Source organism: Oenanthe melanoleuca, chromosome 5 (assembly GCF_029582105.1).
Source record: "Oenanthe melanoleuca isolate GR-GAL-2019-014 chromosome 5, OMel1.0, whole genome shotgun sequence".
In the NCBI taxonomy this organism is placed as follows: Eukaryota; Metazoa; Chordata; class Aves; order Passeriformes; family Muscicapidae; genus Oenanthe; species Oenanthe melanoleuca.
In genome coordinates this window covers 47,146,037-47,172,990 of record NC_079339.1, presented here as the reverse complement: position 1 = coordinate 47,172,990, position 26,954 = coordinate 47,146,037, and the positions used below count along the sequence as shown (strand labels likewise).

At 36.2% G+C, this 26,954-nt stretch overlaps 2 protein-coding genes across 4 annotated transcripts in view; both read right to left on the bottom strand.

Moving 5' to 3' along the window:
* The window catches only part of AK7 (adenylate kinase 7), a 28,417-nt gene extending 6,147 nt beyond the window's left edge, over positions 1–22,270 (bottom strand). The window contains exons 1-15 of the mRNA XM_056492700.1: positions 22,127–22,270; positions 21,398–21,580; positions 20,174–20,282; positions 19,104–19,198; positions 18,273–18,383; positions 13,538–13,621; positions 12,862–12,950; positions 12,261–12,351; positions 10,049–10,126; positions 9,167–9,316; positions 7,618–7,746; positions 7,146–7,308; positions 5,096–5,224; positions 3,981–4,058; positions 3,090–3,287 (exon numbers count right to left, since the gene is read on the bottom strand). Of these exons, the coding sequence (XP_056348675.1) occupies positions 3,090–3,287; positions 3,981–4,058; positions 5,096–5,224; positions 7,146–7,308; positions 7,618–7,746; positions 9,167–9,316; positions 10,049–10,126; positions 12,261–12,351; positions 12,862–12,950; positions 13,538–13,621; positions 18,273–18,383; positions 19,104–19,198; positions 20,174–20,282; positions 21,398–21,580; positions 22,127–22,201 (1,762 nt within the window). The 5' untranslated portion in view covers positions 22,202–22,270. The remainder of the gene's footprint in view (positions 1–3,089; positions 3,288–3,980; positions 4,059–5,095; positions 5,225–7,145; positions 7,309–7,617; positions 7,747–9,166; positions 9,317–10,048; positions 10,127–12,260; positions 12,352–12,861; positions 12,951–13,537; positions 13,622–18,272; positions 18,384–19,103; positions 19,199–20,173; positions 20,283–21,397; positions 21,581–22,126) is intronic.
* Positions 22,271–23,042: 772 nt separating this feature from the next.
* Positions 23,043–26,914, bottom strand: GSKIP (GSK3B interacting protein). 3 transcript variants are annotated; one of them, XM_056492255.1, is made up of 3 exons: positions 26,646–26,914; positions 25,564–25,822; positions 23,043–24,948 (listed from the first exon to the last, which is right to left on the bottom strand). In XM_056492255.1, exons 2-3 carry the CDS (start codon positions 25,819–25,821, stop codon positions 24,787–24,789), a joined length of 420 nt encoding a protein of 139 aa, XP_056348230.1. In that variant the 5' UTR covers position 25,822; positions 26,646–26,914; the 3' UTR covers positions 23,043–24,786. The 3 variants fall into 3 exon arrangements, with proteins under 3 accessions (XP_056348230.1, XP_056348232.1, XP_056348231.1); XM_056492257.1 differs by having other exon boundaries at positions 26,759–26,914; XM_056492256.1 differs by having other exon boundaries at positions 26,763–26,849.
* Between the last annotated feature and the right edge of the window lie 40 nt (positions 26,915–26,954).

The following is a 26,954-nucleotide window of genomic DNA, read 5'->3' as shown; positions in this document are numbered from 1 at the left end:
TACTGAGGTAAAGGGCGTATTCAGGGGCATGAAATGGAAGGTGTGAAAGCACAGAAATGGGTGAGGAGAGCACACAGATGAAGGGAAAATGGATCATTAGAATGCAGAATTTAGATAAGAATCCAATGGCCTCTGCTTCACAGTTCTTTAGGAAGTTATTTTGCAAGTCATTGGCAAAGCTTTTTTCCCAGACCTTTCTAATCACTGATTCAGGCAGAATCAACTCAAATACCAACACCATTTTTCTAAGAGTTAAAGTGTTTGTGATTTGGACCTCAAATCTAAACTCTTACCATGAATTGAGGGTACTAATAATTCTACATGATCAAATTTATTTTACAGCTTCTTCTTTCAAAAAATCAGGAATGACATTACTGAAATATTCCAAATTAAAGCAATACATTTGCTATGGCAAGTGGCCCATAATTTCTGCCATTTTAGCTGTACCTAGACATACAAATTACAATGAAAATCACTTTTTTAGTAATTTAAAGTATTTCTAAGAATGGTATCAATATTGAATTTCAGGTCTCAAACACTGCATTTTTTTCCTAGATGGCCACAGAAGAGTACAATGTACATTTTACAGCAATCATAATTAACTACATTTATCTTCAAAAACTAATGCTTTTTAAATGAAAAAATGAAGTTATCACTGATGTTAGCTGAGAGGAAAGATCACTACAGAAGTTCATAAATTAAGGTCTTCAAAGGAAATTGTTGTTGTAATTTTAACATGCCTGTCTCCATTCCCAATTTGTAAATGAGAAAAATGAGACACAAGATAACCAATTTGCAGTCTTCATTCAGTGAGTCATCAAAGCAAAGTTGAGTTTCCAGAATCTTGAAGCCCACTGCTTTGTACTAATTGTATTTCAGACTTAGAAAAAATAATAGTCATAAAACTGATACATTAAAACATATGTTAAGTAGGGTAGAAGAAAACCTCTATTATTTCAAAATAATGTTTCATTTTTAGCCCATTCTTCTGGATATGATTGAGAAGCCAGTTGATTAAATCCATTGCTACTTAATTCTATGCATCTGAAAATCCAGCTGGAACATCAACTAGAATGGAGGGGTATTGGCTGAGCTGAAGGTCCTCAGAGTTATCTTTGTAATCTGTTCCTACCACTTTACAGCAGAAGCAACTTACCTGCATACTTCTGTGGTAACAACAGGAATCTGAACATGGGTAAAGAGACAGTTCTGAGACAAATGGGACCTAAATATGATGCTCATTTGAACATGAGAATCAGTGCTATACCCTCAATGTGAAAATCATTTGCAACATGATAGTTGTGAAACTGCAATAATTAAGATCACTAGACAAATGAGTTTCTGTATTTTGAATGGGCCAGAGTTTGAGAATTATCTTTAGGCATAATTCTTTGACAGTGCCTCTACTTGTATATCTAGAAATGTATAAGCTAAGAATGTGACCAAATGATGGCATCAGACCTTAATATTTACCATTCCATACATTTACTTTCCATAGTAGAATTTCCTCAATTCTAAAATAATTATACTGCCTCACTGTTTTTTCCCACTACTACAGTTCCTAACAACACATATATCTTATTATTTTCAAAATAATCTCCATGACTGACTATAAATAAAAAACTTGGAAAGTCAGTTATGGCTAAGGAGTTTGAACAATTAACTTTTCATAATTCATCTCAAATAGGCATTTCAAATAGTTTGATTTTAGTTGCAGAGTGTCACCCTTCTTTCTTTCTCTCCTCTCCTCTCCCCCACAAAAATCGACCTTTTCTTTAGAATCCTGTCACTCTTATCTCACTGGCATTGAATAATCAGATTATAGTGATCACAATTTTCTAGATAGTATGTAGGGAAGACAAATTTTCTCACATACAGATATAACATAAAACAGATTCAGTCCCAGCATTTCCACTTCCAATTTCTAATAATTTTCTAAAATGCTTCTTAATATAGAGATAACCCACATATTGTCATGGTGTTGAAAAACATGGAAAATGTAAAACTTTTCTTAAGAAATTATGTTCTTTGATGTTTTATCTTTGTATACTTTCAAGCTTGATCAACAAGAAGGCAGGTTTAAACCATGAAGCAGACAGCAAGCTCTAAATGATGTCCAGGTGTTAAAAAAACAAATTACTTGTTTATAGAATTACGTTGTTAGGTTTAGGCGTGGACAAGACTCAGTGATCTCGGACCAAAATGGGCCATTAACAAAGCTCGGGAAGAAGGATGTACCACTGATAGCCAACACAAAGAGTGCAGAATTTACAGGCCATAAGGACATTTGGCAGAACACCAAAGATAAGGAAGAAACTAATAAAGTCAACTCAGAAGCTCAGTCAGCTCTAGCTGGGTAAAAATTGATGCCAGAAGTGAGGAAATCACAACCACAACCAAGGACCAACAACTCAAGAAACCCACTGATCCAAAAGAAGAGAAACACTAAGCATGGGAAGCAAGAGAATAATTATCCAATAAAACATGGAACACTAATTAGTAAGATAACTATGTAATATTTAGCCAATAAATACTAATCCTTTTGTTTGGTAAGATGTATAAATACTGAAAAGCTTTGATAGTAGGGGTGTTTGATTTGTGGGGTACCACCAAGCACAGAGGTTAGCACAACTCTGAAATAAACAATCAATGCCTCTCTTCAGGGTGTAATTATTAGCTTGTTGCCCACCAGGTAACAAATCTGATTTTTGTGGACAACAATAGCATCTGAAGATAAGTCTAAAGAAAAAAGTATAAGGAACCATAATGTTTATGTCCATGAAAATGTACTCTCTCACACACCTATCTGAAAGGATGCCAGTGCCAGTGTAACCTAAGGTCATAAAATTATTTTAATAATTAACCTTAGAAAAATGAACAATTAACACCCCAAATTTTAGAAACAAGTTATCTGTAAAAGAACATTTTTTGCAGGTATATAATTAAATGCTTGTTGTATATGTATTCTGCAATGTTAATAAAAATATTATGTATTTATGGACATTCTCTATTTGATTTTTGCAATGTTAAATTTGTAAGAACAATATTTTTTTATTCATGTTATATCTTCTAATTTTATTATTCCATACCAATAAACTGAGGATGTATTTCAAGTTCATCAAAATAATTGAGAACCGTCACATCATCGGTATTTAACTTGCGGAAGTGTGCCAGGCTTTGCACGAACTGGTCCTCAGTATAACGAGTTCCAGCAACTTTCATCTCTGGAAGATTTATTATTCTGTTTGTAAGGAATTCATCAGATGCAGCCAAAGAAAAAATAAATTCTGTAAAGAAGAACATATTGTTTGAATATATACAAAATTTCCAAAGGAATCAAGCAAAAACAGCAGGACAAAGCAATTTCTACATAGATGAAAACCACTCTATTTTAATTCCTGGCATAACCAATGTATTACATTTTTATTCCATTAAGCTGCTGTAATCACAACAAGACAGCCACTACTGTTGTTATCAGCCAACTGTTGATGGCATTTTCACAAACAAACATAAACAAACAAACAAACAAACAATCCAGAAACTTAATCAAACCCTTCCTTTTAATTAAGAAAACCTTCTTCAACAAAGAAATGGTCAAGCATTGGAACAGGTTGTCTGGAGAAGTGATTGACTCCCCATTGCTGGAGGTATTCAAGAGATATGGATGTGGCACTTATGGACATGGTTTAGTAGTGGACTTGGAACTGCTGGGTTAACAGTTTAACTTGATGCTCTTAGTGGTCTTTTCCAAGCTAAATGATTCTATGATTAATTGTTCATTTTTAAATAAGAGGGCAGCAGCATTACATGAAATACACAATTTTTTAAAGTTAAATTAAATAGGAACAGATGGAATTACATTTTAGATTTCTTGTTGGTGGCAGCAATATTTCCTTTAATTAGTTTATTTAATTAATTAGTTTATTTAATTAGAAACTAAAACTCCTTGGTTTATTTAAAAAGAAATCTATCAAAATTACCAGGTATGATTATTTGATTAAATTTAGGCATTTTGCCTTTTGCTTCTTCCTCTTCTTCTGCTTCTTCTGCTTCATCTTCTACAAAAACAAAAGTAAGAAATTATTGACATTTTCATTTGAAGCAACAATATCACTATATTTGCTAAAAATGTGCCCAGTAAAACAAAGGTTTGACAATATCCAAATTATACTAATAATTGGAAATTATTCTAACCTTGACACCAGTTTAGAGAGTTCAGGAAGTAATTTATGTTGCCAGGCACCACAGAATTGTATCTGGGATACTAATAGTTGTTTGCCTATACTACAGACCTATGTCTTTGGACACACAAGTTTTAAATATGTCCAGTTTTAAAACTGCTGTCTTATCTTTGGCCTCTCCTTCTACCCAATAAATTATTCTGCAAAAAACTAGAGACATGGCTCAGAAAAGTGAATAGAAATATTTTACAAGTCTATGGTTAAAATGGTTTGCCACCTGGTTTTGCCAGGGTCAGCTGTTATGAGTAGACAGTAAAACTGCCTGTAGAGCATCAGCTGAGCATGACCTGAGCAGAACAGCATACTAAGCTGAGCAAGACTGTTTTTTCTGTACCTTCAAACCTCAGTTGTACCTTAAACATGAAAATTATTCTTGCTCTTAATGTATGAACAGTGCTTGCTCACAAATCAAAATGTTTGTTGCAGAGCTTCTCTGACATCATATCTACTGTAGCTCATCTAATAAATACACTCTAATTTAGTTCACAAAATATGTATTGGTGCACTGGCTGGATCCCCTCATTCAGTAGCCTTTAAACATTATGAAGAAATTCTGCTGTAGAGCTTGCTTAAGTGGAGTAGATCAACACTGGACAAGAAAGCATCTTCCATGTTTGTGCATCTATTTTTTAACAGGAAAGATAGTCTAAAAATTAAATATGGTGCATTACAGTCCTTCTTACATTCTAATAATCACACATCACAAAACTTTGCTTTATATCTTGCACTGCAAGATACAAAGTCATTGCAGTGCTGATGCACTCAAGAAATATGGGTCTGAGAATAATGATAATGACAATATCATCACCAATAAAAACAAAGGCAGCAACAAAACCAAACTAAGCAGTACATACCTTTAAAAAGATCAACTGCCTGTTCATAGGTCTCTGGGAATCCATCTAAAACATATCCTTGATTCCTACAAGGCATAGACATGAGCTTGTCCTTCATAATTTTAATACGAAACTCATCATCTAGATGGCCTAAGACAAAGAAGGTTAATAGGTATCTAGCTTATAGAAACAAGAGATCTGAAATTATTTTACTAACATTTAATGCATTTTAGTACACTTTTCTTCTACTTAGACCTTAAAAAGTCAAGCATTTTGAGTTACTATTTGTACTTTATGCATTGTCAGCGATCCATGGAATATTGAAATGTAGATAAAAAATAAAATTACCATTGTGTTTACACAATATATATAATAATATAAGGATATAAATATTAGTACTTTAATGATCTAAACATGAAGTTAGCTTTATTTTGAATAGTACAATCAGATTTTAATGAAAGCAGTAAAGAAATACTTATAGAAAAAAATCACAAGAAAGCAATTTTCTATTTTCATTTTACAATGAGACTTAAAAATAGTCTTGCAAAAAAGAGGTAGGGTCTACAAATTTCATTTTCAGACAGGTTGAGATAAAAATTGGTTTATTTATTTGTCCTACTTTGTTGAGAAAATACATAGAAGCATAAGTCAAGTTTGGCCTGATTTTTTGTCCTTTTGCAGACATTAACTCCAGTTTTCTACTTTATTTTGCTTTGGCTATTAAAAGTCTTAGATATTTATAAACCATTCTAACAATAAAAGTATGTAAGTATTTTAAAAGGCATTGTTATTTTAAACAACACATCAAAGCATGCAGAAGACATGCTGCTATAGATCTCATGACTGAAGCTTCCAGGTGTGTTAGAAGTTTGTTTCTTTGCAAATACACAAGATCCAAATCAGGTAAACCCTTAGCAACAGAATGCATTTTTAAGGGGGATCCCTTTATATCATATGAAAAGGGTTAAGCACTAAGACTGAAACTACATGGCATCTTTCATATATAGATGGTAGTTAATACTTTTCAGCAAGGAACCTTATTTCAGTCTGCAGACTTTAAAATTCTTTCCTGGCTTCTATAAGCGGTATTTACTTTCTAATGATGTATGAGGTTTTTAAATAACCCCCACAATTTCATATGACCATGTACTTATTTTTACTAGAATACTTTTATTTTTGCAAGTTTAAGAAAGGTATATTTCACCAGCTTTTTACTTTCTCTTATAGAAATTTATGCTCTCTGCTCTGAGAAGAAAACATGACATTATAAAAAAAATCTGAAGTAGAAAGTGCTACAATTAAAGAAGCACCAAAATGTTTTAAAAATATATCACTTTAAATTCACTAGGTGTATAGTTGCATTAGATTTGTGTGTACAGGTTTTGTTAGCAAGGGGACCTACAGAAGTGTCTTCTCTGAGAAGCTGGTAGAAGCTTCCCCCATGTCCAAAAGAGCCAGTGCCAGATGGCTCCAAGATGGATCTGCTGCTGACTAAATTTAAGCCAATCAGTGATGGTAGTAATATCTCTGTGACAAAACATCTGTGCATCCTGTGGAAGGGGCTGTGCTAGAGCAGCTAATTAAAAACTGTAGTCCATGAGAAGGACTCACACTGGAGAAGTTTGTGGAGGACTGTCTCCTGCATGAGGGACCCCACACTGGCATGGGGAAAAGATTCCTCTCCCTGAGGAGCAGCAGAAACAACATGTGATGAACTGACCATAACCCCTATTCTCCATCTCCCTGTGCTGCTGGTGGGAGGAAGTAGAGAAATGTGACTAAAGTTAAATTCAGGAGATAAGGGAGGAGTGGGTTCTCTGTTTTTGATCAGTAATATATTTAAGTAATTTCCTTAAGTCACGTCTGTTTACCCATGACAGTACTTGGTTTGTGATCGTTCCCTGTCTTTATCTCAACTCATAAACTCTTCATTATATTTCCTCTCCCTTGTCCAATTGATTCTTGATTTTAATAGGAAGAAAAAGTCTAGACCAAGTTTATTCCCTGATTTCCATTTGCATAGGGTTGCATTAGCTACCTGAATCCCACCATCATACTTTGTATTTCCTACCGTTATTCTGCTCCAAGTTTTCTTTTATTGCATCTAATAATTCCTTTGCTTCTTCTATATTTTCACCCTCCTCCTGTTCATTATCTCCTTCTCCTTCTCCTTCTTCTTCTCCTTCTTCTGCTTTTTCTTCCAACCTGTCAGCTTCCTTAGCCACAATTCTCTCCTGATGACAAAAACAGAAATATCAATTGGCTCAGAAATTCCATAACCAAATTTATTTTATATACAATTGTAACCAAAAAAAAAAAAAAAAAAAAAAAAAAAATTTGTTTTGTGTGTGCCCACGAACAGTGGGATACTGAGCAACTTTCATTTTCTAAAAAGATTTCAGTGCAACCACCAGAGATGGTCAGTATGTTGAATTATATTTCCATTCTAAAATAATAGGATTATAAGTAATTTTTAAATGCTGTCAAACATTTTAAAATCAGAGAAATTAAAATAACAGGAATACTAGAAAACAGCAACACACCAGATCTGCAATTTTTTCAGAAATCACATCATTTATCCAAACATAATGTAGCTTGTAGTGTTTGCAGAGCTCCTTAGCAATGGTAGATTTGCCAGACCCGGGAGGACCATGAATGTAAACTTTGAGAGGCTGGAAAAAAGGGATAAAGATATGACATAATTCAAACAGCATAGATGGTTTTATGTAAAAGCAACAATATTTTTAATATGACTAATAGGAAATAGCCATTATACTTAAAACTAAAAATATATTTTTGTTTAACTCATTTATTTATTTCTTGCTGAATATCTTCTCTATCACCTACAGGTCTCGAGTAACATAGTTATCTAAAAGAAGAAATTTACTGTTGGAGAAAAATCATGCATCTATTTAGTAGACTTACAGTCCAATTTGTTCCTAGTTAATGTCTGAATAATCCAAAGAGATGAAATACAATACCACAGATAGGATGTAGTGAATTTTGGAATGTGGTAGCAGATATTCTACTAGAAACATGCAATAGTTCTACTTCCCAGCTGAGATAGAGTTGCTGTCATCAAAATTATTATTTTGACCTCAGAAACTCCAGATCATCACAATCTTAAGTGATGTCTCATTTCAGCCTACCTAGCCTGAGGATGAGTAAGTGCAATTAGGATTCCAGTATACACGTATTAAATATGTTATGCAATAAACTCATACATAATTAAGTGCCTGTCTTAATTTTGTAGATCTGACAGTACAAACTCTGCAATAGAGAAGTGACAGAGACAGTCTAGCTGGCCTCCCTTCTCCTTGCTACCTGGTATGTACTGGTTTTCTTAGTTAGATGCATATGCACTTAATTGCAATCATCATTTAACCCAGAAGCAGAGCTGATAATCCTTCAGTGCTATGAAAGGACTTCCAATAAATCACTTTTAATAGTAGCTTAATCTTGTTTTACATGCCCTGAACTCTTATTCAAAGTTTGAACCAGATATCGATATTTGAATGTAAACAAGCATTCTTCTGCACCTTTCAGTAACCTATACATTTGAATACAGAATTTCTAAATATCAAGCTAACATAGGAAATAGTGAAATTGTCCAGTTAATTACACAACAGAGCAGGGTAGAATGAAGGCTATATTGCACTGAAATATCCACATTCACTGAATATATATAAAAGGCACAAAATACTCACCTAACTGTTGACTATGATAAAAAAAGGTTAAATAAAAGATACACTTATTGTGTTCCTGAGGCAAAATATACCAAGAGTGCCATATACTACATATAAAGAAAATAGCTTCAGAATAGCAGCTTTCCATCATTTAGCTCATTTGCATTTACAGAATTTCAGTTTTAGGCATAAAGAAAAGAAAACTCAGTCGTTATTTTTAAACTTATATTGCCTCTTATTTAATTTCTTCAATTTAATTTTAAGTTTTTCTGTTCACTTATTTTGTATCTATATCCACATTCTATGTATTTTTACTTAGTTAATTTAAGCCATGCATTTATATAATCATTTATATTTGGGATAAAGAGGGAAAGGCAGTTTAAAATACTATATACAAAAGCATTACCATTAATCCTCGAGTTTGCTTGTATTCCATGATGACTTGTGCAATGTTCTCTATCAGTCCTGCCTCAGCAACCCACTTAACATTGAAATTCTCTTTCACATACAGAGGATCCATTCGCAGGTTCACAAACAACATATCCAATTGCATTTGCTGAGGGAACAAAGTTACATTTATTTACAGATTTAAGCTATACATGTTAAAAGAATCAGGTGGAACAAGAGACTAGAATGGATGGAGAGAATAAAAAGAAAGTATTGGGAAAGAAGGTTTGCATACAAAGCAAAACAAATATTTTAAGCTTTTAAAAATATTAATGGTCAATGTATATTTGTATTTGAGTGTTCTCGTGATCTGTTAGGACATGCAACACGAAACAATTATTCTGTACAATGAAGTTTTCATGTAATTGCAAGGAATGGCCTCTTTCATAAATTTTTTGAGTACCATCTTAAAACTATCTGGGTTGTATTTTGTTTATTTCTCATATTAACAGTTTATTCCAGATAAACAGATGAATAAAACATAATTTGTGCATTCTGTGTTGACCAACCTTAGCAGAATTGCACTACTAATTTTTTTTTTTGTTATTTTTATAATTTTATTTAGGTTTTGTTAGAGTGCTCCCGAATGCTAAGGGGAAAAGTCACATCAGAGCTTCAGTATTTTATTCTTTTAAATGAGGCTGTAACTCTTCAAAATTCTGTGTTTTATGATGGCTAGATATTACTTTGTTTATTTATCAAATTTAAACTAATTTTAAAAATTTTTAGACATATTTGGGAGCTAAATTGTTCTGGTGAAAAAAAGAAAAAATAAATTATATATTTCATTATATTATACTTTTAAGTTTCCTGAAGTAATAAAAGAAAGAATAGTACTAACTGTTAGCTCTTTGCTCAGGAATGCATCTTCTTTAGGAACCTTCTCAATTTTTCCTGGTCCAATATTTTTACTGATACCCTATCAGAAAAACAAACAAATAAATAAACAAAAACGCCACACCTAAACCACTTAACAAATCAGATTCTTAGAAAAAAATTGAACAGAATTTCTGTGGAGAAAATATGTGCATTAAATTTTATGTTACACTATGCCTGGAAAATCAGGCATAGTGTAACAAAATTCGATGTCAATCAATGTTCTTAGGTCGATTTGAAATAGATCTAAGAACAATACATTTGTGCCTCAAAAATCAGGATAGTGATTTGAAATGGATCTAAAAACAATATATTAACTTTAATGTTAATATCAAATAGCTTTTGATTGCTAAGTAACACTTCTTCTTTAGTACCTGCGATTAAAAAAATAATAATAATAAAACAAAGAAACAACCCAAAACCACAGAAGATTTTATAAAGCTCTTAAATGTATGAATAAATTCCTAGTGCTTAACATCTATATGGAGATCTTTATTTTCCCAGCACTTTCACTTCAGGTTCCTGAGGTATTTAATTCCATTAACAATTGGGAAGGGTTTTCAGATCAATGCCACTGATAGCTCTCTATATATCATTTACATTTCATCATTAGGCAGAAATTGTTAGTTACTCCTACAGCCCTTTAAAGTAGATTTAAATCCCATTACATTCCATAAAATCATAAACATTTGTATAGACCATTGTCGGAGAATGAAATATTACAGTTTATGATTTAAACATTTCATGAAGGACTTTTGCATATTATACAAAAACTGTCTTACAAAGGCTGCAGAGAAGACCACCACACCCTGAATGGGGCTCTGCCTGAGCCCCCGGACCGCGAGCTAATGCGGATAAGATAAAGTAACAGCTCAGGGCTGGGGGAAAAGGATCCATTCACAGAGCACAAGCCTAACACCTTCTGAGTGGTGACCGCAGCCCCAGGGCTATCAGCTGCCAGGCTTCTCACAGACCCTCGCACCGAAACCTGGAGAGGGGGGAGATGTTCAGGGCGTGTACCGAGAAAGCCTCGGGTGAGAGGCAGTGAACGCCCATCCTCCCCTGCACAGACCAGCCCAGTCGAGGGGCCCTTCACCTCTGCCTCTCTCTCCCTTTCTCTCTCTCTTTGCCTCTTTTCTATTAAAAAAAAAAAAAAAAAACAAAAACCAAAACACCAATTTTTTGGCACCAACATCTACCCTCATTTGGTTTTAATCAGGTTTTTGGGATATATTTTGAATCTTCAAAGTTCTTTCCATTTTATACACAGAGACTTAGTTTTCTTTGCTCTTCTGGGTTTAAACTGGACCATAAATCAAATAATCCAGAATTCTGGTTTCAATGTTAGTGGACACCCAAATTAAAGTAAGCATAGAAAAGGCATATGATACTCCTTCCAAACACTCTTCTAAACTTTAGCTGTTTTCAGCTATAACTCTCAAGGTGTTTCTTTCCCATGCACCTTTCCAGTCTTCCCCTGGGCTGGTACAGCTCCCTGCCAAGACAACTCTCTGTAGCACCCTCTCCACTGGCAACTTCCTGTCCCCAAAAACTGTCCACTTACTCCTGCCTTCTATTTCACATTTCTAAACATCCACATACCGGTGAAAGGACACCAACCACTCTCCTTGGGGTGCCTACCTGAACCAAAGTACAGATTTCATTTTCTAGTGAGCACCCTGTATCATTGAACTCTCTTATGTTTGGTCCTTACATAGCATTTGCTCAATCCACATAAGCAAGTGTCCCATGAGTTGACTCTCACTATTACAGTTATAATTTACCAGCATCATTCAGACTTCTTCTAGTCTTCATTTCAAAACTCTTGGAAAAATAAGATATCTTCCACAGCATGAAGAGAAACACATGGTAAAGACTGAGTATCTAATCCCAGTTCTGTGAATCCCATAACAATTCTCCATAACTTTCTTAGGTAAAAGGTCTATTTAAGTTAATGATATTACTGCAAAAGTGAGTTCTGCAAGATCAAGTAAACTATTTTGTTTAAATCTTTGAGGATTTCAAAGTAATCTTCCAAATAATTTCCTACACAAGATAATTCAGGAAGACCTAGGAACTGCTTCAGTAAAATGCATAGTTGTTTTAAAACCTTACATACAGATATACTAAAAAAAAGAAACAAAAAAGAACCTCAAATCTCTTATCAGCTCTCTTACCTTGACTAACTCTCCAAGTGTGTGCATCGATGTATCTACTGCAAGTACATACTGAAAGTCTGGCTTGTGCTCTGCTACATTTTGCAACACTCTGAAACATATAAATTACAGCCCGGGCTGGTACTGGGCTTTCCTTGTCAAATGCATTTGATAAAACAGTACCAAATTCTTGCAGAACATTTCAGAGCATGACATTTTCATATATACTTTGCTTAATATATATTTTACTTAATAAAGAAGCCCAGCTACACTACTAAAATAGCTATAGCTATTTTATTTGGAAAGATGTTAAAAGAATAAAAAACTGTATTTGTAGAAGGTATTATCTTAACCTGCTGCAGGGCCCACAATCCATTTCCAGTTCTGTGCCAGTTAACTGATATCACACTCTAGACTGAGCATAATTGGTCATTTATTAAAAGCAAAGCACCTGGCACACTTACTTTTAAAGAAACTGGAGGCTCTGACTCAGTTAAAAGGGCCCAAGAGTGACCTTAAACCAACCCACCCAATTTAAAAGATTCAGTACTGTCTAGTGGATTTAGATTTGTTATCTAGCTAGGTATCAATTATTGCTCAGAGAATTTTTTTTTCCACTGACGCTGCTAAATCACGAATATGAATGGTTGGAATAATATTTTTTCCATCTCCAAAAACAGGTATTGCAGGAGTCTCACCAAGCCAACACATCTGAAAATACAGAGAATAAAGTGAGAAAAAAAGGTTATTTTTAACTAGAGCTATAAAAGGAATATTTGATTACTAGGCAAATCTGTATATTCAGGATTTAAAGTTCAGTTTATTGAATAAGTAATATAACTGCAGTAAAGGAGACCATTCTTGAGAAATGCTGATTGTCAGCCTACTAAAAACAGGAGGGCTTTGGTTTTTTAAACATTATTCTTTAATCTTGACAAATATTGCTTTGTATCACTCAAAAACACAAATGCCTTGGAGAAAAGGGAAAAACAAAAAAAAGAGACTAATGTTGAGAAGAAATAAATTTCCCTGGATTCCATTTACATGACAAACATGTTCTCACTGGAAAGTACATATGGAAATACTGTTAAAAAACCAGAGAAATATCTAAGAAAAAATAGAGCCAAAAAAAGAAAAACACTTCCACTGTAGCTAAAATATTTCAGAAGGACCAAATAAACAGTTCTGCTCATGAAAGCATTGAGCATACAATACCAAGGCTGCTAAAAATGGATTCAATTCCAGTGCAGTTTGTCTCTGCAAATTAAATGATCTTTCAAATGTAGTTGGATATCTACCTTAAAAAAGTAGTGGAAGAATTCTTCCTCAGCTCCATATTGATGTCCTGAGGCAACAATGTAAGTTAAAAACTTTTTTTTGTTCTGTAAAGTGAAATCAGCAAGAATATTTTCATTAAAATCTGGTACTGTAATTGGGATACAGGTTTACAGTGACTCTTGAATACATCTTCACTAAATATACATAGTGTACAAACTATATCACTTCCAATTGTTGCATACCCTGTAGCTTCCTGAATCATATTATTATTAGCTCCTTCAAAAAAAGCTGTCTATAGATGTCTTAAAAAAAAAGTCTGTCTACATTTGAACAAAAATTATAAGATTAAGATAAAATTAAGAGGTAAAATTTGGAAGTTATGTGAATCAATTAAGTGAACAGGATAACTCATGCTTCTACTTTCTATTTTCAAAAAAAAAAAAAAACCCTCTGAAATTCATTGTAGCTACTTCTTCAATGTGTTCTACTTGCATTTGGCTGTCTAAAGTAGCAGAATATGCTGGATTAATGCTTCCATGATTTCTTTACTTTCACTTTGATGCACAATTAAAAAAAAAATCTTTGAACTGTTTAAATGTTTTTCTAACCGCACATCATGATTAACCCACATATTTTTAACTGATCATTATTGTGTAATGTCATAAATTTTCCTGTCTGCTTGGACAAACATGTTACTGTTTGTATCAATGGTGAGGATGGTTATACAGAAAAAAAATTAAATCATCTGAAAAGAAAAAAAAAACTCTCAAATAATTTTTTAATTAGTCACTTTGAAATTTTTAAGATGAGACAAAATTATTAAATAATTCTCATGTTGTAAAGATCCTAGGCATTATATATCTCCATCCTACAATGTAAAAAAACCCGCCTTTATCATTAGTGGGAATACATATACAGATTTGGAATCTATTATTTTGGGGGGCGAGAGGAGGGGATTGGACCTTTTGTTATCATCTTTATAATATTTTAGAAACTGAAAAATAAGGCAGGTCTTAGCCAATCTTTGATTATATAAGCAAAGCACAGTATAACAGGACGACAAGTTGCAAAGTCAGTGCATTGTATCTATGTGGTTTTTTCACTTACAAAGTGAAACTCTATTATAAAAACTACTTCAACTCAACTGAATTCCACAGCTTGCTATTAAGCATAAGAAATACTAAAATTAGAAGACATTACAGATAGCAGAAGAGCTTCCCCATTGTAAGGACAGCTGCTTGTTTCAGATACTGCTGGGGCCACAGAAGGACTTTGCCATGGGATAAACACAGAAGGGAGCTACAGCAGAATAACACTAATGCCTATAACTGTATGGCAGGTTAGTACATGCATGATCTGCTTAGTACATCCTGGTAAACACATCTGGACAAAAATTCCCACTGTGGCATAATGAAGCAACTGCTCATATGTGCCAAACAAAGATTGCCTCTAGTTATGGGTCAGATGGTGACCACCAACCATCACTGAAGTCTCCCTGAATATGCCTCTGTGGATGCCTTTAACTTGAACTGTAAGACTGGCCACCACAGTGGCAACTTGAGATAAGAAAAGATAAAGGTGGTACTTTTGTCTGGGTGTTATCCCAGGGGGACATTAACAAACCTTGGGGATAAGAATGTTTGGCTGATAATGATCAAAAGGAATGCAGAATTTACAGGACAAAAGGAAAGCCAGCTCAGCAAGTGTGCTGTAATCAGCTCCAACTGAATAAAAGGAAGCTCTGGCAGGGGGGAAGTGATGACCAGCAACTCATGGCCTTCTGATCCAAGAAACCCAAAAGAAGAGAAAGACTGAGCATGGGACTAATTAGTATTAGATGTGAAGGAATAATTTAACCAATAGATTAAGAGAACTGAGTAGCCAATGAACATTAATTCCTTTGTTTGCTAAAATGTATAAATATGAAAAGTTTTGAACTCTCTTGGGACCTCTATCACTGAGAAGCCCAGTATGAGAAAGGACCAACACGATGCCGCTGGATCCTTGGGTAGTGGCTATCTTCTGCTTGATCTCTCTCCTCTGTTTTCTATTTCTTTCTATCTCTCTACCTCACATTCATTGTTAAATAAAATCTGTATAATTGACTTCAGTTTATGATCTAGTTTGCATCTTAATTTGGGCAGAGATATCTCTTACTACTCAGATCTTAACACACACTGAGTTTGCTTGGGTAATACCACGGCAGATACTGTTTGTACCTAAGAGCAGCAGCTCCCAGGGCTGCTCTGGACAGACTGCAGATATGTTCCAGAAGACACATAGTAATTTCTGCCTCCTAGCACTAAAAAACACCTCTTCTGAATGCACAGGAGGTTCTATTTCTCATTTCCCTTAAAAGGATTTTCTTCCATGTACCTTGTGCTAACTCCTGCCTCGCGTGAAGAAAACCATAGTTTTCCACTGAGTGCTGTATTTCACTGAACCAGATTCAATTCCTCTAACAATAGTTACTTAGTGCCACAAGACACCCATTGAGAAGGTACTACTTGACGTTACTCCGCTATAGGCAATTTTAAAGATACAGCAATTCTTAGGCAAGTTGCTGCTCCTCGTGGCATGTTTTAGTCCCGGGTAAGGAATGTCGCGTTCCTGTGTATTGTCCATGAGAGCCACTAGGTGTCACTTTCTAGCTGGGATCGTCAGTTCCAGGTTGTGGTTTTACGCTTGTTTGCTTGTACGCTTTGTCCTAATAAATTGCTTGAAGCGAGAAACAGGTCTACTTGGATTCGGGAGCTGTGATATCACTGAGAACAGAGTTAGGGGATGAAGAGCTTTTCTGCCTTTGGTAGACAGGAATTTCTCCAAAGATTCTGAATTTGACAGGACCCAAGAAATTGCAATTTCTGAGAAAAGTGACACAGCCTCAATGCCCTGAATGCCACAAAGGTAAAGGTAAAAAATTGTTAGTGATATAAAAACAAATACTCTTAAACTCTCAAGCTGTTACTGAATTTTAATCAAAAATCTCTACTAATGTAGAGAAATGAAATCTTGCTTTAAGAAGCAACTTCCATTAAATTGCACTCTGAACAGGCAACAAGGTTTGGGAAACCTTATATTCTTGGTGCAAGAGCTTTTTACCTGGCTGACAAGACTGATGAATCCTAGTGTCTGAGTTCTTTGCAGGGAACAATTAAACTGTAATTTCTTTCACTGATGGCACATTCCCTAGATACCAGTGAATTTGGAAACGAGTAAAGACTGCAATCCAGAAGTCTCCAGCCATCACAGGAAGCCAAAACTGATTTCATGGGAAGAACAGATGCTTTGGAGCCTTCCTGTTCCCAATTGCTGACAGAAACCATCCAGGGGCAGTGATACCCATTGGTGCTGACACTGGAGGTCTGGAGGAGAAAGACTTCTTTTGAAAGGGTTACAGCAGGTAGGTTTTGAAAATAATCAAGCTGCTTTATCATGTACTGCTACATATCTGTCTTCTCAAGAGATGTTCAGCCTGACAAACACTTAGAAGCTAATTATATAAATATTTTGGCATGCAGTGCCTCAGTGCTTTGGACTAGTCAGAAAAATAGTCAATAATTCATCTGGATATTAAGTGGTGGCAGAAGTTAGCACAAGGTTTGATGGATGCTGTTTAAAATTTTCTTCTTTTTAACATCACAGGTTTAAAACTTATCCCATGGTCTTATGGGATCCCTGTTAGCACAGTAAAAGAAAAAACAATTTACCACTGCTTTTTCAAGCTGTCAACCAAGTTTTTCACTTGTATTCTGTACTATTAGATCTACATTAGAACAGAATATAATTTCTAGTGCTATTTTCTCAGCAGACCATAATATGGCAAATGTATGCTCAAATCAGACAGAAGTTTTTATCACAAACTCTGTTATTAGCTGGATAAATCTCTACAATGCACAATGAGTTATATTGATTATGGAAGACTCCTAACACAGACAAAGAATGACCAAATGATACCTTCATCATCCAGTGTATTTTGTTGTCTTTCTAATCTCCTCACTACTGTACCACCACTAATGACCACAGCTTCCATTTTCCTGAATTATAAGCTGAGCCACTGTTGGTATTTATTTAATAATAGTTCTTAAACACAAACAGAGGCATAGTCTGTTCTCTAGTAAGATGAATTGTCTAATCAGAATAAAGCAAGCAAAACTGAAGGAGGGGATTTTAAAACATATAAGTGGTAACATATTTTAGCTATTCTGTGTCAGCTCTATGGCTGTGATTTTAAAGTGAATTACAGCATGGAACAAAAGTCAACAAGGCCTCTGCTCCAAGAACACAAATTATCCAGGGACATGCTAGGTGTGGCCAGAACATCTAAGTATTTAAATGAGATGCAATACTAACATAGCTTGCTAATATTTAAAGATGTTGCTTTTCTTTAGAGCGATACTAATACCCCATTCCTCTACAATCTTTCTTCCGCAAATCTTTCCACACAGACCCCAGATTTGATTGTCTCTGGCACAATGAAAAAAAAGGATTTTTTCAAAATAAGCATGATTAACTTCCTACCTAAGAACAAGAAAAAGAAATTGGGCATTATACTAGGCATACACTTCGGTTGCAAAAGACTTTATAGTATTTTCTATACTACTATATTTTATTAATAATTTATATCATTCATATTTATAAAGACAATAATATATTTTTAAAACTTATTCAAATAGTTGATAATTTCTGTTACTATGATAAAGCTCTAAATAAGAAGACAAACTAATTTTTTTCATAAAAAAGTTCTATACATACAGTTCTCCCAAGTCTTGCAATTTGCTTTTCAGCATTTATGTAATCCATAAAACTAGGATGAGATTTTCTTCTGCGAAAATCTTCATCATTAAAAGCAATCTCAGGATTTTCCTATGAAGAGAAAAACGTAACTGATATACATTTCCTACAACAGAATAATTTTTAAAGGTCTAGATGGTTAAAGGAAGTTCTTTAAAAGTATTTTAAAATCTCTTTCAACTTTGTCATCATTTGAAATCCTTCAAGGTTCTGAATCTGATGCTTGAGGTTCAGCATTTTGAAAATGTCATTAGTTCAATTTCAAATTTTGCAGTAAAAGATTTTAACTACTTTTTATATTTTAAAAAACATTAGTTTTTATTATATATAGCATTACACAAAGTTGAAAAACTCTATGTCTGTAGCATTGAATTTGAGAACTGCAATTGCATACTACAAAGCACCTGACACTGTTCCTGAAAACACTTTACATATATCAATATAAAGATGTATGGATTTTAATGATGTATTTCATTAAATATGCAGTTAACATGGGATTTTTTTAATGACTGAAAGACAATGCATATTGTGGTTAGCATTTGTCTTGCCTCTTGACCTAGCAACTCCTTGTGTCTTTCTGTATCATTGTAGCCCAATGCCTAAAACTTTTGTGTCAGGGAATTACATTTAGTAATTTTGGCAGTAAGTAGTGAGTAAGGGTAAAAGAATCCTGAAAACCCGCTCACTTTAGTAGCTATCATTGAAGTACACACCTGAACTATATTGTTTTATTTAATGTAACAAGTATTTTCCATTAAACGGCAACAAAATTAATGTTTTGATATTACTTACAGGGTCAGGGGGTTTGCTATTTGCCCAGGTCATTATTGTTGAAATGAGGATGAATAACTTTCTTTTTGCAAAAGTCTCTATTTCCGCATGTAGGGCTGTAAAATGAAAGAAAGGATTTTATTTTAAACTGTATTAATCAAACTACATTTTTGCTATTATATAAAGGTCCTGTATAGACACTCATACCAATGTTCTGTGTGATGTCTTTTTAAGCAAATGATCTTTGAGTTAATATAAAACAAAGATAAAAAATCAGGAAAGAGAACAAATAGAGAAATAATGGTAATAAAGAATCAAATTATTGGGAATCAACATAATTGCCACACAGCTACATATTATGGGGAAAAAAATCCCAAGCAAAATAATCTATACTAGGAAATGATTCATTTTTATTGACTTCTGAAATACTGAAAGAAAATTATAAAGTGTGGGGTTTACATAGGGGAAAAAACTACTGGATACAAAGTTTATTTTAATATCAAAAAAGATAATGATTTTTTGCTATGTGAATTATTTTGTTGTCTGAGTGTTCATACTATAAAGAGGAAAGCATAATTTATTTTAGTTGTCATATAAAGAATGATATTACATTCTCGACATAAAAGGATTCTAGTTGTCTATTAGAATTTGGGTGTAACAATAAACAGAAAGTTTCCAAAAGACTGTTACCAATATTTTTATTGGACTTCTAAGAAAAATAAACTTAAAATAATTCTATAAAATATTGAAACATTCTTTGAATATCACAGGAGCAAATTTTCTACCCACCTCCCAATGGAAATAGATGAGATGATAGTTGACAGTTATTTAGGGAAATTACTGCCTACACAGACGTGTCATTTAAAAAGAGTTTGACCATTCCATGTCAGCTTCTCTCCCTTCTGAATGTGACAGTGCATCCCATGGTTCCTTGCTATTTAACCAAACAATTTGTACAGCATTTCCCCATCAAGGAACCCAATTTTATATGAAAGTGAACTATGAATCCCTGATAATTTCATTATACATTTATGGCACATTTTGATGGCTACATAGAAACCAAATTTCTGTTCAGACATAGCTATACTAACCAGAAGCAGCCCACATTGCTTCCTCAATTTGGGTTGCATCCTCAGTGATGTTATATAAAACAATTTCACACTCAAGCAAGTGGCTTAAGAGTTCATTTTGAGGAGAGACCTGAGGGAAAAACAGTTAGATTCTGTCATTAGGGGGAAAAAAAAAATCCTTTTCAAGTTCAATTTCTGGATAGAATGTGGTTTTCTAACACTGGATGTTGGAATTATTCATAGGATAGCTATCAAGCTTTTATCTGTCAGATACAAGAAAGCTGATGAAATTGAAATTAAATGCTGAAATTTCTGATTTACAGTACACATTAATATAGGTAAAAAAAACGGACTTCCAATTGTATTTTAGGATCCATATTTTTGGTGCACTTGTGAGTATCAAAAATATCTAGTACTTATCCAGGTATTTTAAACAACTATCTATTAGCAGAATAGAAGAAATAAAAAAAATGTCCACTACCTTGCAAGATAGCATCCTGTAATTTTTATTATGTGCAAATTGTCTGTATCACTTGAGCAAATATAGCAAACACTTTGGGCAAAAGCAGTGGTTAAAACTAAACACTGCCAGCCATAATTTCCTGATTGAACAGTTCAGCTGCATAGACATCTGAATCAAAATTCAAATGTTGGAAGAGATTCTTCAATAATAATAATAAGAATAATTAAGTTTATAACAAGCAGTTGGAGACAGAGGCAATTCTAGTTTCAGAAAACTAATCAAGCAATAAGCAATCACATTCATAAAAGCAAGCCTTCTTTAGTTAAATAAACTCTGGACATACACATCTTCATAAGATGTAATATATTCAGAACAATTAGCTGCTAGTGAAAGCTGTGATTTCAGTGAACAGTTAAGGGGTACAGTAACTTTGATTCCAGCACCACTGTTTTCAAAATGGTGATAAAAGACAAAAAGAGATACTTGAAGTGCAAGCTTTGAGAGAAAAAGAAAGCAGAACAATGGACCATCAAGATAGATTTTTTTTTAATATGTTAGGAAGAGGACGTGATCTATTTTCTGATTTCCTTGCTTTTACTATTTGCTGTGCCAGACCTAGTAGACAGGAAGCCAGAGCCCATTTAGGAAGCAGAAGGAATAAAACAGGCATATACAGCTTTCAGCAGGAACAGAAGACCATTTCATTAGTGCAGATCATTTCACATGACCTGCAATATTTCTAATGCTGTCTAAAGGCAATCTAAAATCAGACTCATACTTACTGCATAAATTTCCTTTGCAAAGCGTGGATGAGTACTCTCTGGCTTAGAAAGAGTACCCACTATTTCATAGACTTGCCGCTTTGGGTCTGTGGAATCCTCAAAAACGGAATAATTTTCATCTCCCTCCTCTTCTTCGTCTTCTGGGCTTTCAAGGGTCGCCCCAACAACACAAGAGGATAAATACTGCAATATACAAGACACATAGTTTGTAAACAAATATCTATTGAGCCCTACACTGCCGTTGTGATCTCCAGAAGGCGCTAGCACCGGCTGACCAGCCCTGCCCCTGTCGCTGGTAATGCGCTTCAGAAACAGCTTCCCATTGAAGGGAAAACCTTCGGGACTGCTCAGCCTCAGCTGCAATGTTTTGTCTCGGCTTGTGTCCTCGGCCTCAAAGCCGAAGGTGCTGCCGAGTCCCTGGAGTCCTCAGGCAGGGGTTACCTCACAGGAAAGTTGTTATCGCCCTCCACAGCGACCAGCTGCTGCCTGAACTCTCCCGACCGGCTTTCTCCACACCTCCTGCTCCTAACTCTTTATTTTTCTCCTCATTTTTACTCCATCTTATCCCTTTAATTGCTCCGGTGCCTCTCCTCAGCAGCTGTTTCAGCCGACCCTCCCGCCCGCCAGGCCGAGCTCCCCGGGGGGCAGCCGCGGCTCGCCGGCGGGCGGAGGTGCCCGAGCAGAAAGGAGCCGCGGCCGGGAGCAGCCGCGGGCCGGCCCCGCGGTCACCTGGCCGATGTTGCGGCCGCAGTAGGAGTCGAGGTGGTTGAGGAAGACGCGGGGTCTCGGCGGCGCCTCCTCCATGGCCGCAGCCCGGGACGCGGCCCGTTGCCCCGCGACCGGCGGGGGCGCACTTCCCCCGGCCGCCGCTGGGGGCGCAGCCGCCCGGGCACCGGCGGGGCGGGGACACGCGGCCGCTCCGTGCGGGACGTCGTCCCGAGCGGCCCCGCGCTGTGCGGCACTGCCGAGACCAAAATAGATTTTAATTCGGCTGTCAGCGTCCTTTCCGACAGCAGGCAGCCTGTGCCGTGCTCCGGCGATTCACGGACTAACAGCTACATTAGCAGCTCTTACTGAGAGCTGCGGAGAACGGAAAACAACTGGCGGCTGAAGGAGACCTGAAATTGTCCCTCCTCAGTGCTGCAGAGACGTTCCCTCCATAGCGGCAGCAATGCCCCGGGACGAGCACTGGAGCTCATCCTCAGTACCCCAGAAGTGGTGGAATAACACTGTCGTCCCACTTTTGGGTTAACACTGCAATGCAGTTTAAGAAACGGCACAAGTTTCTTCTACACCTTCTAAACACCTACAAAATACCTGTTTTTAAAGTGTGCTTATAATAAGCACACAGAATAATGGTTAATACCTCTAAGATTAAAAAAAAAAAAAAGAACCCAAAACAACAAAACACCCAAAAATTCAGTAAAGAAACATTATTTTAACATTTTTCCACTTGCATTTCTAACACTCCAAGTCCTTCACAATCACATACCTTACCATGTTGTTTCATGACTAAGTTTCAGCTGATACAAGTTTGCAATCAGTTTTCCAAATACTGAACAGCTATTTAAGATTTTTCTAAGGGCATGATGATTTCAGCTGTTCACTTCCCACTCTACAGTAGCTCCACCCCACAAAAGAAAACTTCAATGCACCAGTCCATTTATTTAATTCTTTAGTCATTGAAATTGAACAAATAAATCAGTTGCAAGGAAAAATATTCAAATATAAATTTGCAAAAGTACATTCTCCTCACAGAGGACTATCCACATGCCACAGACCTGTGTGCAAAAGAGAGCCTATGAACAATTTTTGGAGCATGGAAGCATACCCTAGGGCAGTGGACTAGTTTCAGAAGTTTCAACCCAAAAAGATAATAATAATGAAATTAAGCTCTTGAAAACAGAAGCACTAATTACAGTTGTCTTGTCATAGTTGCACATTGCTAAACCAAAGCCATTACAAAAGCTCTACTAGGCTTGTCTGATCCATATGACTAACCTATAGCAGGTAAAAATCAACACAGCCCTACTGAAGTCACTGGAATCTGACAGAACCTATAAATCCCTAAGTGTGACTCCAAAAAGCTACTGAATGTACAAAAGCATCGAAGAATAATGGCAGGATTGTTTAAATAAAGACACAAATACAGAATAATAGAAGAATACAAAAAGCATGAATGTCACAGAACATCAGTTCAACTGTACGAGCATTTCTATCCAACTCTAATTTTTAAAAAGTCTACCATTCAGTACATACTTGAAAAGTTATAGCAGAACAATAGATTTATAAAGAGAGTTGTACCAGTTTTTAAGTAGAAAATACAAGTTATATCTTCCAGCTTGTATTAGTCTTAGCAAATTTCATACAGCCTTTGGTTTCAAACCAATACAATGCAATTAACGTTACAGTGCTTATTTTAGTATTCATTAGGAGAGGATACTGTACATTAAGGGAGAAAACGTGAGAATTGGGAGTACCAAAGTACTGTATTATAGAAAGTAAAGACTGAAGCAAAAATACTCTTGAGTATATCCTGTACATCATGTAAACACACATTCAAAATAGTAAACAATCCTTCCAAGCCTCTCAAACTGTTGCAGTATAGTATACATATTTATAGGATAGATAACTTCATTTTTAGGAAATGTGTAGCCCATTAATTCTGTGCTTAATCATTTGTGGTTCAGACCATATACATTCATATATAAGCAGTTCATCTCGTGTATTATTTGGAGCTTGCTGGTTGCCATAGACAAGGACAGATCAATTAATGCTGAGCCTTACTTTTAACTCGAATGCCACCACTATATAAGCAATGCTCAACTATTGAAGAATCATCTTTCTAGCTACAAAGCTGACAACTTTCAGATTTATGTACAGCAAATCAGCAGGAATTCTTTGCAGAAGTTTTCCAGTCATTTTTTCATTAACTGGGTAGAGGATGTAGTTACTTTCTATTTTAAAAAGAAGGCATGAAAATTATCAGTATTATCAGTAAGCACACACACAAAGAATTACAACTTATATCTATAACATTCAGTCTCTATTTTTTTTAGTTTTGAATACTAAGACTTGGAAAAGAGACCAAGGTTTTTGAACACTGTATGGAGCAACTTACACGCTCATTTACAACAAAAGGTAAAATTAAGAATTTTTTTCTGCAATTTATCAAAGTGGCTTTTAATAACAGTATGATATATGCAAATCCACGGTAGCAAAATGTTATATAATATACTTATTATAACATGTAAATGTTATATAATAATGTACTAGCACGAAGTAGACTTTAATGCAAGAAATGAAGCTTCAGATGTTTGTAAGGAAGATCTCAGTGCTTCATACTAAGAATTCCTTCTGGCACTAAATCTTCCTCATATCTGGGTAAATCATGACTGACTTTCTTTCTTCAAAGCTTCTAGTCTTTGTAGTAATGCATTTCCAAACACCTGTCGATATGCAGGGCTGAGAGAGTCCAACAAGGAATAGACAGTTTCATGATATGGAGTTTGCAGTCTGTCATCAGTCTGATCAAAATCATAAGCTACTACCTGCAACAAAGAATTGGGTGGTTAAATTTCTGTGGTGATGATCACCTTGGCACCTGAAGCACAACATTTAATTTTGCCTGTCAGGGTAGTACAGTAACGTCAGAACAAAAAATACTGGATTTAAATCGCAGTCTCTGCTTTCTGCTATGGAGATTACTGGTTATACAGTATTTAAGACAATTTCAAATACCTTTTGTGCAAAACTCAGAATATTAGTAAAATACATCCTTTGAAAAGAAGTCTCACATCTATACTCCTGTACAAAAATTACAAATGGTGCAAAAAAATTTGTATAGATGTTGCTGACTTCTTTGGGTACCTGAGAAACCCAAAGATTGACATACCTGTACCAAATTGCTGATTCTACCATCACCATTTTGTGTCTTAAATAAATTCCTGGTTTTTTATTAACTTCCCTTCTTGCTTTGTTGGAATATACTAGCTAAAGTTCCCTCTTCTAGAAGAAAACAAGTAGATCAGGCTTTCATAAAAGGGGACTTTCATTTTCTATCATATTATGTATGGCTGTCAGTGAAGCATTTTTCTAGGCACCTTTTCAATATAGTCATTTTCCTAAACAAAGAAGTTTAAGAAATTATAAACAAATTAGTTTACCCTGAGTCCTGCTTCAGTGAGTTCCAGACAGTATCTGTTCCTTTCCCTGGTTTCCACGTTGATATATGCCACATCCTCTGCACAGGGAAGGGTTTTTGACACAAACATGTTGCTGACGGCAAACAAAACATCATTTACAACAGCTTCAGCTTCTAGTCTCATATCTTTCACATCTGTTCCTTCGAAGTCTCTATAATCAGAATCCTCTTCAAATCCTGTATTATTGGGCAACTCCATAGGATTGCAGTCAGTCTCCATTCTGCATACAGAAACATTTATTTTAGATTTATTATGCCACTGCACTCAATATATATTAACACCATAAAACACAAGCAGTATTTTAAACAGATATATTTAACATTGTCCAAAACAAAAGCAGACTATGAGACCCACTGACTTTCATAAGCCCTGAAATGACAGTCTAGAGAACTCAAACCCAAGGTACACAGAACAAACGCTGAAGAAGATTCCATGAACATTTAAAAGTGGTATCAGTATCACTGAAGCTAGTTTTTCTTAGGCAAGTTAACTTGCATTCTGTGGTATAAGACTCCGTTACGATTCAGAAGTCATTAAGTCTGCCTTTTGCTGATCCAGAATATAGGAGGAAGACAAGTCACGCCTGGAAAAAGTGAAATCAACAGCAGCAGAAACCAAAAACCTACTGTTGGTGAACTTAAGGAAGACTTAATAAAGTCTGTGAAACTAAAACAGTTATCAGAGACTTTAGGGGTTAATGGCAAATGTTTGTTACAGCCACTAAAGAATAAAACCCCTGTTCATCTTAAACGCACAGCAGCCGATACATTTCAGAGATCCAGGCTGCTGTGTTTGCGAGCAGCTGGTACCAAAACGGGGCAGCCCCGGGGGTTATGGCCGGGCTCCGGCAGTGCCCCGCGGGCACCGGTGTGGCCAGGAGGCCCCAGCTGACCTGGAACCCGCCTGGGCAGCGGGGAAAGCCCCGGGGACGCTGCCCGAGAGCTCCGGTGGCTGAGCGCTGCTGCCAGGAGGAAATGGGGGCTGCCAATCACCGACCCGCAACGTGCGGGACATTCACTACACCGCCTCGTGCCAAACCCCACCTTCGCCCTACAAACAAATTCCGAAGAAGCCGAAGGCAGCAGGGGAGCTGGACACCGAGCTGCGCAGCCTCCCGCTCCCGCGGACCGCAGCCCCGCCGCGCCCCGGAGCGCACCCACCAGCGCCGGCGGGCGGCCGAGGCTCCGCCGCCCGACCCCGCACGGCTCCGGACGCGCCGCCGCCCCGCCCCGCTCGCGGACAGCGCCTCCCCGCCGCTTCCCGGGCCGCTCCCCGGAGAGGCGGCCCCGGCGCCACCGGCTGCGCGACGCCTTCCGGCCGCACCGCCCCCTCCCGCGGCCGCTTCCGCCCCC